At 49.0% G+C, this 13,263-nt stretch overlaps 1 protein-coding gene and 1 long non-coding RNA gene across 9 annotated transcripts in view; one reads left to right on the forward strand and one right to left on the reverse strand.

Moving 5' to 3' along the window:
- LOC140914681 (erlin-1) overlaps positions 1-4,576 on the reverse strand; it is a 75,375-nt gene extending 70,799 nt beyond the window's left edge. Inside the window, exon 1 of one of the 6 annotated variants that reach the window (XR_012159938.1) lies at positions 1,570-1,723. Coding sequence is in view for 2 of the 6 variants with exons in the window: in XM_073353126.2 (XP_073209227.1) it covers positions 1,570-1,591 (22 nt within the window). In the remaining 4 variants the exon portion in view is untranslated. The other 5 variants (XM_073353129.1, XM_073353130.2, XM_073353128.2 and 2 more) reach the window with 5 other exon arrangements.
- LOC140914682 (uncharacterized) lies at positions 529-12,482 on the forward strand. Of its 3 annotated transcripts, none has more exons than XR_012159939.1 (6): positions 529-685; positions 2,166-2,290; positions 3,150-4,600; positions 6,824-7,961; positions 10,042-10,179; positions 11,099-12,482. It is a non-coding gene; the product is annotated as an uncharacterized LOC140914682 (long non-coding RNA). The 3 variants fall into 3 exon arrangements; XR_012159940.1 differs by having other exon boundaries at positions 529-678; positions 2,120-2,290; XR_012159941.1 differs by having other exon boundaries at positions 529-678.
- The last annotated feature ends 781 nt before the right edge of the window (positions 12,483-13,263 follow it).

Raw genomic sequence — 13,263 nt, forward strand, 5'->3', positions numbered from 1 at the left:
TTGATTAAGGTGTCCCCTACAAGAGCCAAAGAACTGGAAAAAGAGCTCTCTGCCCTAAGCAGAAAAGGCATATCTTCAGAAATCTTCCTTCTCAACTGTTTGTCTAACATTTCAGCTAACTATGAGTTTAAATACAATTTCAGATAAACTGACTAAAAACCCTTTCCTCTCGGTTGGCTCAGGAACTGCTTCCTTCACACAGTACCACAACCCTACTAGCTCTCCAGGTAAAAATGGATAGCCAACACCCAAAATTTGCAATTAAACACTTCTAAACAGCTAAAAGAAGGTAAACACTCCCCCCACCCCCCACTTCTTAACCCAGCAAGTTTAAGATTGCACATTTTTCTTTAGGAACATAGCAATTTTCACACTGGATCGGACTTTACTCTCGGGGGAATTCTGCACCACTGCACAAGGCAGAATTTTGCAGAAATTAATGTTGTGTGTGCAGAATTTCCTTCCCGCCCCCACAGAAATGGGCTGCAGAGATGTTGGCTGCCATCAGAGGCCACTGGACCCGGCAGAGCCCAGCTCACAAATAGAAGACAAGGCTGGGGAAAAGTGGAGTGAACTGGAGGGCTCCCAGCAGCTGCAGTTCCCAGCATGCCCTGAAGGAAGGAAACTCTGTGCAAGCCTGGGACCCAGTATCAGGCCGTTTCTCCTCTGGATCCCTGGGTAGGAGGTAGAGTGTCTGGTCTGGGGAAGGCCCCACAGCTGGGCTCCGAGGGGGAGGAGTGAGTGTCTAGGCTGGGGAATGCCCTATGGCTGGACTCTAGGTGGGAGGGGGTGAGTGTGCCTGGGCTGGGGAGGCGCAGCTGGCCTCAGGGGAGGGGGGAGGGGAAGTGTGTGGGCTGGGGGGGGGGGAGAAGGGGTGTGTGTTTCTGCAATGGGGGAGGCCCGCAGCTGGCCTCGGGGGGGGGAGGAGAGAAGGGGAAGTATCTGGGCTGGTGGAGGGTGCATGGCTGGGCTCGGAGGGGGAAAGGGTGTGTGTGTCTGGGCTGGAGGGGGCCCTGCAGCCAATCTCTAGGGGGGAGGGGATGTGAATGTCTAGGCCACGGAGGGCCCTATGGCTGGGCTCTGGGGGGCCTGCAGCTGGTCCCTGGGGGGGGGGGGGGGGGAGTGTGTCTGGTCCCCCAGCTGGGCTATGCAGGGGAGGGAGCAGAGAAACAGGAATTGGATTGTCAGAGTGCAGGGGTGGGCAAATGTTTTGGCCTGAGGGCCACACTGGGGTATGGAAATTTTGCATGGCCGGTCATGAAATTCGGGGTAGGGATGCAGGAGCGGGCAAGGGCTCCTGCTGGGGGTGTGGGCTCTGGGGTGGGGCCAGAAATGAGGAGTTCAGGGTGCAGGAGTGGGCTCCAGGCTGGAACCGAGGGTTTCGGAGAGCAAAAGGGGAACCAGGATAGGGCAGGCTATTGGGGCTCTGGCAGGGGGTGGAGGCTCTGGGATGGGGCTGGGGATGAGGGGCTTGGGGTACCAAGAGGGGGCTCTGGGCTGGGATCAAGGGGTTTGAAGGGGGATCAGGGCTGTGGCAAGGGACTGGGGCAGGCTCCCGGCGGCGCCTACCTGAAGCCGCTCCCGGCGGCATGTCCCCCCTCTAGCTCCAAGGCGCGGCCAAGTGGCTCTGCGTGCTGCCCCATCTGCAGGCACCACCCTTGCAGCTCCCACTGGCCGGGAACCACAGTCAACAGGAGCTGCAGGGGCAGCGCCTGCGGATGGGGTGGTGTGCAGAGCCACCTGACCATGCCTCTGCGTACTACATACGAGCCAGTGGGGAAATCATGCCGGCTGCTTCCTGGAAGCCTCACAGAGCGGGACAAGCCCCTGACCCTGCTCCCCAGCAGGAACTGAGGGCCAGATTAAATGGTCTGAGAGGCCAGATGTGGCCTGCAGGCCGTAGTCTGCCCAGCCGTCAGAGGGGTTTCTTTAACAACACAGACAAAAAATTCCCCCAGCAGTAGAGAGTTACAGACATACTTGATGACAGATACTTTGAAATAAATTACCAAAATAATTGAAACTGGTGTGATTATATAGTGTTATTTTGACAAATAAAATTTGCACAATTTTGAAGTTTTAAAATATTGCGTGCAGAATTTTTAATTTTTTGGTGCAGAATTCCCCCAGGAGTATGACTTGTAGTCTGGTATCTTATCTCTAAGAGAAGCCAGTTCAGGTATTTCAGAGGAAGATGCAAGAACCCTTGGACTGGCTACTTATGGAAAGCATCTTGGAGGGGGAGTTCCTGCCTTAACCCAAAAATGACTAGCTGGGGTATGCACAAAAGGTGAGAACTCACACACTAGGCTATCCCAAAACTTCCACATTTGGGAGTGAAATTTGTCATGTTTCATCTCTACCCAAACAGGATTTTAATAGTTAGAGAAAATGCCCTTGAGCTCCTGAGTTATGGGACTATTAAGACTTTTTCCCATTGTAATAAATATTTTAGACACAATCTGCCCTTCCCTCAAACAGGCACAGAAGTAGCTGAAACACAGCCTTGTTTACTTGGGGCGTGGGGGAGGACTTTGATCAGAAAGTACAGACTCAGCTCTTTGATGTCTTGCTTAGGCTGCTCCAGCCAAACAGCTGAAAGGTGGCAGGAACAGGCAAGAATTAACACACACAATTTCAATGAGGCCAGCAAGACTATGCACTTTTAAATAGTCACCTCACAGAACTGAAACTAAGTTTTTCAGCTTGTGGGTTTTAGCAGGGCAAGGAGATTAACTTTCCCTTCGGTGCCAAGTTGCTCCAGGGTGCAGAACTATCTAGAAAAGTACTAAGGAGCCTTTCTCTAAGTTCCTCATCCATCCCAGGTGTCTAAACATCCTTCTCCTGGACTAAATTGGACACTTCCTAGAACAATCTGTGATAAATTAGTCCTTCCCGGACTGAGGGCTGCTGTTATGACTAGCTTGGTGCAAATCAGAAATGTGGTAGAGATTAAAGGGCCCCTAAGGGAATGGCTGAGAACCAAAAGCTTCCCGCTTCTGAGTGTTTAGGGTGTGAAGGGGAGAAGCTAGTCATCTATTTTTCCAGACTCTATGCTTTTCCTTTGTTTGAAAAAGTGACATTTCTCGTGACAGATTGCAAAGAAGCAGGTGTAACTAATGCGCAGTCTTGTCTTCCTGTATCTGCAGATAAGACAGCATTAGAGCTTCTCCAGCTACTGCTCAGAATTTTGCCAATCAGCTACAGAATGAAGTTATCAAGTTTCTGGGTAGGTCTCCCTGAGGCTGCTCAGAACTGTAGGCAGCAGTGAAATTATTCACTGGGGAAGGGAGCCCAAAACCACAGCAGCTAAGGGACTGGGTAGAATGTGTCTGTGTTCATAAGAATCAGCCTAAAAAACCCACAGCTGACAAATGAGGCTATCAAGAAACTGGTGTAATGATTGCCTGTCTCAGCAAGCACCAATAGACAGCCATACTAGAACATGCCCCGCAGGACATTTCACCTTCAGCTTGTGGGAAATTAAAGAGCTCTTACTATTAACTTTTTCACATAACACCACACCACCAGACTCTTCAGCATGATTAAAAATGCCTCAGCCAGAATAAACTAAGATACAGCAGCAGCTTCCTAAGCACAGACCTCAGCAGCCAGGAGTCTGGATTGCTGCTTTAGTCACCCCACCTGCTGCAAATCAATCAGAGTCTGGGAGTTTCTCCACAAGACCTATTCAAACTCTGGAGAACGTCAAGCACTGCTATTGTACTTCTCAGCCAACAATGCAACGTGAACATTCATCCATTTACCTCACATCACCCAGCCTCTCCTGAAAACACGCACCATGTCCCGAAAGCAAGAACTGCTTTACCTGCTGTTCGGGTCTGTTCTACGTGAGCTCTTAGGACAGGTCTACGCTGGGATTAGACACCCGCGGCTGGCCCGTACCAGCCGACTCCGGCTCGTGGACCTCGGGCTAAGAGGCTGTTTTATTGCCGTGTCCATGCTCGCAGGCTCCCCGCTCGCAGTGCCCCTGGGCCCGGACTCCAGCTCCTTGGCCCGAGTCAGCCGCGGGGATCTCAGTGCGGCGTTACGTACCCTCAGCACTAACGGCTGAGGCAGCAGCGCGTTACACCGCCCGCCCCACGCGGGCCCGCTCCGCCTCGGACTCGCTTTCTGAAGCGGGAGGAAACGGTCCTGCCGCTTTCAACACCAGCCCAGCGGCAGGCTGCAGCCGAGCGGCCCTTCCCCAGCGCAGCAAGTCCCTCGCCCCTCCGGAGCCGTGTCCCCGGCCGCCCCCAACGCTCCCGCAGGCACAGCCAGGGGCTCGCCAGAGGACCGCTGAGAACGCTCCGGGCCGCAGCCAGGAGCCCCGGGCCCCGCCCCAGAGCCCCGGCCGCCAGGCATGCTGTGCGGGGCTCCGCCCCCGCGGCCGCCCGGGCCCGTGGCGAGCCGTAGGGCCAGCGCGCTCCCCAGTCGAGGCGTGTGGTGTGAGGGGATCTCTGCCACCCCCCAGTACCTGCTCAGCGCCGCCCCTCACGAGCCACCGGACTCATCGCTCCCACGCACGCGCGCCAAACAGCACCCGCTTCCACTTCCTACCAGCCAATCACCGACCACAAGGGGCCAGTTCCCATGTACGGTAAGGTAGCGAGGACAAAATACCTGTCGTCACAGATCCGCGTAGTACTAGAATCCAACGCGGGGGCGGGCCGTGTCACAGTGCCGGTCGGGGCTCAGTGCTGGGGGCAAGGCAGTGCCACGCTACGGGGCGGGCTCCGTGCAGGACTGGGCCGTGTCGCACTGTGGGTAGCTGAGAGGTGGGGCTCAGTGCTGTGGGTGGGGCTGGGCCATGTCACACTCATTAGGGGCAACGTTCCGTGCGAGTGGGCAGGCTGGGTAGTGCCACATTAGGAGGAGGATCAGGGCTAGGGGCATCACACTGTGAAGGTGATGCCCTGTGCTGGGTGGGCAGGACTGGGATGAGGATCAAAGCTGGAGGCAGAGGTGTCACATTGGGGGTGATGCTCAGTGCTGGGGTGGCATGGGGCAGCGTTACACAGGGATGAGAGTCAGGGCTGGGAGGGGTGAGGCTGGGCAGTGCCACACTAGGGGCAGCGCTCAGTACTAGGGTCTTGGCTGGGCAGCTGGGGGTGTTACAGAGCAATGTCATACTGTTGGACAATGTACTGTACTGCATAGGTGGGGCTGGTCAATCTCACTGCAATAAGGATAAATGCTGGGGGCAGAGGTGTCACAGTGGGGGTGATGCTCAGGGTTGGGGCTAGGGAGTGTCACAGTGTAGGGGTGATGCTCAGTCATGGGTGAGGCAGTAGCAGTGAGGGTCAATGCTAGGGGCAGGTCTGGGCAATGATACTGTGCCATTCTTCTGTAACATTAAAAGTGGTCTGACTCCTGAAAAGTCAATACTCTCCTACATTGTTGATCCCCATTGTTAATTTATGGAACAGAAGGGCTGCTCCTCTTACAACAGCTGTAGCCATCCGCTAAAGTTGGATTGGGGAAACTCCATGCAGTTTTGTCAGGATAGCTGTCAAGTGTTTTGTGCCACCCAGGCAGCACAAACGGGCCAGAGAAAAAGCTGAAAATGACCTAATGTCTCCATTTCTTTACATAAAGGATAAAAATGTAAGAGACACTTAGGTTCCAAGCACCAATAGCATGATCTCCCACCTATGGCACAAACAAGCATTTAAAAGCCAGGCCACGACTGTCTCTGTTCTAAAATATACTAGATTCTGGCTTGAAGAATTGACCATCTAGAATTTAGACCTGAAGTTACAAATGGGGGGTGATGGTGACAGGAGGAAACAAAAACAAAGGAGAGGAAGGAAGGTGTGTTATGGGTGAGGGTACATGTGGAAGGAAGGGAACAGGACAATGCACCCTAAAGAACAGAAGGTAACTCAGTTATGCAAGTGTGTAGGGCCAGTTATCTGCTACACAGGACTGTGACTGTTGGCCATATGCAGGACATAGTGAATAGATTTGCAGTAATAGACTACCCAAAGTGAAGTGGAGCCATACACAGCATGCATATTCCTCTTTTGGCAACAGGCCACCTTGCCACAAAGCAGATCAGCAAAAATGGCTACTTTTCTATGCTTATTCAAGCATTGGTGACTCATAAGTAACATTTCACAGATATCAACATGGGTTGGTCAGGGAAAGTGCATGACAGTCACTTCTTTAAGAACACAGCTGTTCAGAAAGCTGCAAGCAGGGTGAACCAGGATGTACAGCATTTGGATTTACTGAATTATGGCTTAGGTTGTTTCCCTCTTTGTCCTGGTGGGACTCCAGAGACTTTTTTTTCCATGCTAGAAAAACAAGAGGGCGAGGTAATATCTTTTATCAGACTAACTTCTGTTGCTGAAAGAGAAACTTTTGAGCTTACTTAGAGTTCTTCACACGTGACCTGAAGAAGAGCTCAGTGGTAAGCTCAAAAGCTTGTCTCTTTTTCACCAACCAAAGTTGGTCCAATAAAAGATACTACCTCACCTACCTTGTTTCTCTAGTATCCTAGGACCAACACAGCTACAACAAACACTGCAAAATGACAATGGAAGATATCACATTTTTCCATGCTTTTGGTCATATCAGTCCTTTTTTTCATGGTCCAGTACAGCATCTCTCAGAACATGTGCTCCCTAGTTTTCTTCTCTCTCGATCACGGTCAGGAGTTCTGCAGGTGTAAAGGGAGCATTGCTCGAAGCTGCTTTATAAAAGCAGTACAGCTGTACCACTGAATTTACAGTCACAGGGGAAAGGGAAAGATAAGTTTCAAAGCTGCCTTCCCCATTTGCATAAATACTTTAATGATAAAAGCTTATTCATGTTTCAGCTTTGGAACAGCTCAGCCCTGCACCACTCTCCGTTCCCCTCCAGGGACAAGGGGGATAAGGATTTTCTTTTGCATGAAGCTATAAAATGTTGGTTCCTGTTTCATGGGTATGAGTATAAGACAATAGCACGGAATATTAGAACTATTTTCCACAGACGGTGGTGGTTTTAGCTGCTCTCACACAAGGATCACAAAGGCACAGAGAACACAGCTGCTACTGGCATCCTGAGCCTGGAATGTCGCTAGCCAGTTTACTGCAATGGTATCAGCCAAACTCATGACAAAGCGGTGTGGGAAAGTGTTCGCCTGTGGAGGAAGAAATAAGGCAACCTGGGAACCTTTGGGAGAGGATTGCAGAGCATCTCCCTGAAAGTTTCGAGATCTCTCAGGAGGACAAAAAGGAAATCTCTATGCAATACAAACAAAATGCTCTGCATGCCACCACCACCCCGCCCAACCTAATGGGAATGAAAAGAAGATACCAAGTCGGTCTATCTGTCTCTTGTACCACTACTCTTCTAGTATGAATAAAACAATGAAAGTCAATATCTTTGTCTTGCAAGCCTGGAATGGTTCGGGTGCATCTTAAATTTGAGCAATGTAATGAAAAGTGCATGCACACGCTTACCTGAGTTCCCTTCCCCTTCATCAGGCTCATCTGCAATCACCTGGCATGACTAGCTACACTGACGTCTCAAATTGGCTCGTGGTTTGGTAGGAGTCCCCCGCCCCATTTCCCACCTCCTCTTCCCCATTCATGGCAGGGGTCTCTGGCTTAGGCTCCTCAGAGGTATTCATGGTGGTGTGCTGGTGCGGTCTGCAGCAAGTATGACATGAAGTGGCAGGTCTGTAGCACAGCACCAAATCTATTGCACTCCTTAACTTTGTGGCATCCCTGGCAAAGTGCACACAGCACTGCTGCTGATCCCTGTTATACCCCTTTGCCTGCATCCCCTGAACAATTTGTTTGCACATTGCTATAGCTCTTCTGCAGCTGTGCTTGCTAAGTCTCTTCTCTCAGGCTCAGGAGATCCAATATTTCTGCCTACTCCAGTCAGGAGCATGTCTAGTGCTTGGAACCAGCCTGGATGGTCAGGCAGTTGCACACAATGGAGAGCTGCTAGATGTGCTTACCAAGGTGGGTATTCAGGGAAAGGCATTTCAAAATCATGCTGCATGCAGGAAGTTTTAAAAAGGGGGAGGAGTGGTTTCAAGTCTCTATGACTACTGGATAGTGGAGTTTACAATTGTGACTAGAGTGGTCACTGTGACAGGGAATGGGGCATTGTGGGACAGCTGCTGGAGGCCTATTAGGGTCAACACAAGTCATGCAGTAGGTTGACCACAGTTCTATGCCGTTTGGGGAGATGGTTTTACTGCACTGCTGTAACAGGGCGATTATGTCAGCTGCAGACAAATTGAATGTGAACGTGCACACATAGGTCAGTGCAAGGCGATTTATGTTAATCTAACTATACCGTAGTGTAGACAGGGAGTAGTGTTATGATGGTGGCAGAAAAACTCTGTTGGCATATGCTGTGCCTTCACGAGAAGGCTCTGCCACTATAGTTGTATCAGCAGGGCCTGTGTAGTGTAGACTAGCCTCTATTAACTTACACAAACAGATTGACAACCAGCATGGTACAAAATATTTTACTGTTAATTGTCAAGGGTATTAACAATATTTCCGACATAACATATTTTGTAAGAAAATTTAGATATAAAAATCAAGACTACAAAGGGAGGTTACTTACCTGGTCCGTAACTAGAATTCTTTGAGATGTATTCTCTATATGTTCTCCACATGCCAGATATTGGAACACTTTAGCCAGCAGTGTCCATTGGTCACACCCGCTCCCTGCATAGCCTCAAGCCTGTCTCCTCTCACCCCCAAGGGCATAAAAGGGGAAAGTGTGACCAACTGATCCTCAGCTCTTTCACCACTACCCAGTCCAAGATATTAGGTCTGGCAGTAGTGGGGAAAAGGAGGGTGGGTTGTAGAACACATGTAGAAAACATCTTGAAAACTCCAGTTACTGAACAGGTAAGTAACTTCCCTTTCTTCTTTGTATGCTTGCCTATATATGATCCACATCCGGTGGTTCACAAGGAGTACACCACACAGACAGAGGGTACTACTGCGAGTCTAATTAAATACGGATTTTAATAGAGCCCCGCCCAGGTGAGCACCTGCATGCAACATCGCCACAATAATGTTTTGTGAACGTACATTACTCCAGGTAGCATCCCTACAATTATCAACTGTAGGAATACCTCTAAATGAGCCTGCCTGGGCCCCGGCTGAATGTGCCCTAATGTTCCCAGGTAGCTGTAAACTGGCCATCTCATAAAATAACTTTATACAACCTGACATCCATCTAGAAATACTCTGGGTTGAAATGCCTGAACCTTAGATCTTTCAGCAACAGAAGCAAAGAGCAGAGGGGATGACCTAAATTCATAGATTCCAAGGCCAGAAGGGACCATTGTGGTCATCTAGTTGGACTGCCTGTCTAACACAGGCCAGAGAACTTCCTCCAAAATAATTCTGGGAGCAGATCTTTTAGAAAAATATCCAATCTTGATTTAAAAATTGTCAATGATGGAGAATATACCATGCCAGCGATAAATTGTTCCAATCGTTAATTTCTCTCACTGTTAAAAATTTATGCTTTATTTCCAGCCTAAGTTTAACTAGCTTACAGCCATTGGGTCACATTACACTTCTCACTGCTAGACTGGAGAGCCCATTTTTAAATGTTCCCCATGTAGATATTAACTTACTGTGATCAAGTCACCTCTTAACCTTTTGTTTGTTAAGCAAAGTAGATTGAGCTACTTGAGTATGGCTATCAGGCACATTTTCTAATCCTTTAATAATTCTCATGGCTCTTCTCTGAACCCTCTCCAATTTATTAATATCCTTCTTAAACTGTGAACACCTGAAGTGGAGACAGTTTTTCTGCAGCAGTCACACCAGTGCCAAATACACAGGTAAAATAACCTCTCTATTCCTACTGGAGAAGATTTTTTCCTAGTGAAATAAATGGACAAGACACATATGATATCTAATATGTGTAGTTCAGCTTCACCCTTGGTTGAGTGTGGTTTCAGAAAGAACACTGGTAAACATACAGATTTATTTTTTAAATGAAAAATCAGTCAGCACTTCAGAAAATAATTTAGGGTGCAGTCTGAGAATAACCTTGTCTTTGCAGAAAATCATATATGGCAGAAGATGCTTACAACTCACTCACCTTACGTGCTGATGTAATAGCCACAAGGAAAGCTGTATTTGTCCACGAAGACAACGTAACAAGAAACCCAGTGGTTTGAAAGGATGATCCATGAGTCCAGTAAGTAGTAGTGTTCGTGGACTGCCAGTGTAAGAATCTCCCTTGTAAAGACCAGGTCCAATAGAAGGGGAGAACCTGGGTCCAGAACAACAAAGATATCCCCTGGAGTGAAGCTGTCACCAGGGGATTGAAGAGTCTTCTCCCTTGGGAGCTGGTGTTACCTTATGCGCTCACATTGGTACCAGTGGTACATGGGGTTCTTGAACGTCCTTTGCCAGTACCGATGGTTATCCGAGCCTTGGATCATGCCTCTCTTTGCTTGGTATCAACAGTGCCAACATGCAGGTACTTATACTATTTGGATCCAGTGGGATGGTATCATAACTCGTACGTGCTCTTAAACCTCTTGGAACCAGGCACAAAGAGTCACTCATTCGTGAAGGTGCTGGGGAAGCAGCCCTCACCTTAGGAGGTTGTTCTGGAGGGGGATCTCTCTTTAGGCTTTTGAGAGGCTTTCTACCCTCATGGTGAGCTTGGGAAAAGGATTCCTTATCTTTGCTCGCCCCTGTCTCAGAGACAATGGAGCTGGGTGGTATGTTCCTCAATGCTTCTGGGCCAGGCAGACCCCCCACCCGCCCATGTACATTGGCATATTAGGCTGGGGCCTCACAGCACATTCCATGAGATGTTTCCTAAGTCTGAATTCCTGAGCTTACAGGGCTCAACTGGGAATGGAATGGCAGATACTCCACTTAGCAGAGATATGAGCTTCTCCAAAGAAGTATGGGCACCTCTAATGGTCATTGCTGACCACGAAGGATCGGGGGCAGGAGATGCTGTTCTTGAAGCCTGGAATCCTGGGCATAATCTGAATCCTTTACCAGGATGGCAGCAGCCCCAGACAGGGGAGTCCCCAAAATCTAACTAAACTAACTCTAAACTGCTATTAACAAAATTTTATTTTTTACAATACTTACAGAAATGAAGTCGAATGATCAGCTTCATGGACACTGGAGGGTTTTGTCTCACACCACACAGCAGTAGAAAGGAAATGGAGAGGTGGACGGTCCACACCATCCCTTATACCGTTCATCTGGGGCACAAGGAGTGGAAAAGTACAGACGTGGACCAATGGACACTTCTTGCAACAATCTTTCAGTCTCAAGAGCATGGAGCCCGTGTACGCACAGAGACACCAGCACTCAAAGAATTTGATGCTGTATCAGCAGCACCAGTTGCAACTTGTACAGAGGTCTTAGCCATTAACTGACTTGAGATGAGAGATTTCAAGTCCTTTCTAAAGTACATGGACATTTATCCAGAAACTCCTCAGTCTTATCCCATGAAAATAGTCATAGTGAGAAAGAAGAGCCGGATAATTTGCTAAGCAAAGTTGTACGCTCGAGGACAAATGACTTTTTATGCCCAGGAGATCCAACTTTTTTGGTTCTTTATTCTTAGGGATACTTTTAAAGGGTGTTGATAGGTCCAGAGACCCTAGTTCATTGGTTCCCAAACGGGTTCGCAGAACGTTACAGGGGATTCACCAGAAAAATTTCACTAACGGCGGCCAGAGGACCCTGAGCATTGGAGACAGCAGGTAGGACCCGGTTGCAGGGCAGACAGCCCGAGCCCCAGGGAGAGTGGGGCCGGGCCACTGGGGTTGGCAGCCTGAGCCCTGACCCCATCAGCAGGGGAGTCACCAGTCCGAACCCCAGCACTCCATGTGGGGCTGGCAGCCCAAGCCCCAGGGAGAGTGGGGCTGGGCAGTTGGGGGCAGCAGTCCGAGCCCCGGCGGTCAGCGGGACCTGCAACCTGAGCTCAGTTGACTGGGGCAGTCAACGGGGTCCAGCAGCTGGAGCCCCACAGAGTGCGGAGTCGGCAGCCCAGACCCCGGTGCAGGGCCAGTAGCCGGAGCCCTGTGGTGGGCAGGGCGGTAGCTGAGACCCCAGGCGCACAGGTGGCAGCTCACACCTCTGGCTTGTCATCAAGGGCAGAGTGAGCAGGGGCCACGCTGTACGTGGGGGGTGGTCCAAGCTAATTTGTCCCTCGCAGGGCACCCTCGTAGGGATGGACCTCATGGCAGAAGAAAAGCTGTTTGCAAGCCAAACCAGCTGGAAGCACATTGTAGCCAGTGTAGCAGTGTTAAGGTGCCTCAGTAATTGTCACTCTCTCTGGAGTGCTGTTTTGCTTCAGTGAGACTTCAGTGAATCTTCTCATTTCTTAGTTTGTTGGTTGTTAGCAGTCTCTCTGTTTTATTTTTATTAGAACTTTTGCACACAAGTTCAATGGATAAGTGGCTGAAAGGGGAAAGCATAAAGATGCAAGAATCAGCTAAAAGAAAAGGAGTAGTTGTGGCACCTTAGAGACTAACCAATTTATTTGAGCATGAGCTTTCGTGAGCTACAGCTCACTTCATCGGATGCATGCAGTGGAAACTGCAGCAGACTTTATTTATACACAGAGAATATGAAAAAATATGAAAAAAAATTTATACACATATTCTCTGTGTATAAATAAAGTCTGCTGCAGTTTCCACGGCATGCATCCGATGAAGTGAGCTGTAGCTCACGAAAGCTCATGCTCAAATAAATTGGTTAGTCTCTAAGGTGCCACAAGTACTCCTTTTCTTTTTGCGAATACAGACTAACACGGCTGTTACTCTGAAAAGAATCAGCTAGTGTTTCCTCAAGTCCACACTATGGAAATTAAGTCTAATAATCATGATGGTCCTAGAAAGTCACTTACAAAAAAAAGAAAATATGACGACGATTATATAAAATATGGTTTTACATGCATTGGTGATCAAGAACGTCCAAAACCACTGTGTGTGATTTGTGGTGATGTTCTAGTAAACAGCAGCCTCAAACCTTCTCTACTTCGGCGCCATTTAGAAACTAGGCATCCTGCACAACTCGACACGCCTGTTGATTTTTTCAAGCGAAAATTAGCTGAAAGGAAAAGTGACATTAACAGTTTTATATCCAAAGCAAGTACTGATAATGAAAATTCACTTGAAGCATCATACCACGTGAGCTACCAATTAGCAAAAGCATCAGAAGCCCATACCATGGCAGAGAGCTTGATTGCTTCATGTATAAAAGACGTAATTCATTGCATGCTCAGAGAAAAGGCTGCGAAAAG

The sequence above is a fragment of the Lepidochelys kempii genome, chromosome 7, assembly GCF_965140285.1.
Source record: "Lepidochelys kempii isolate rLepKem1 chromosome 7, rLepKem1.hap1, whole genome shotgun sequence".
Classification (NCBI taxonomy): Eukaryota; Metazoa; Chordata; order Testudines; family Cheloniidae; genus Lepidochelys; species Lepidochelys kempii.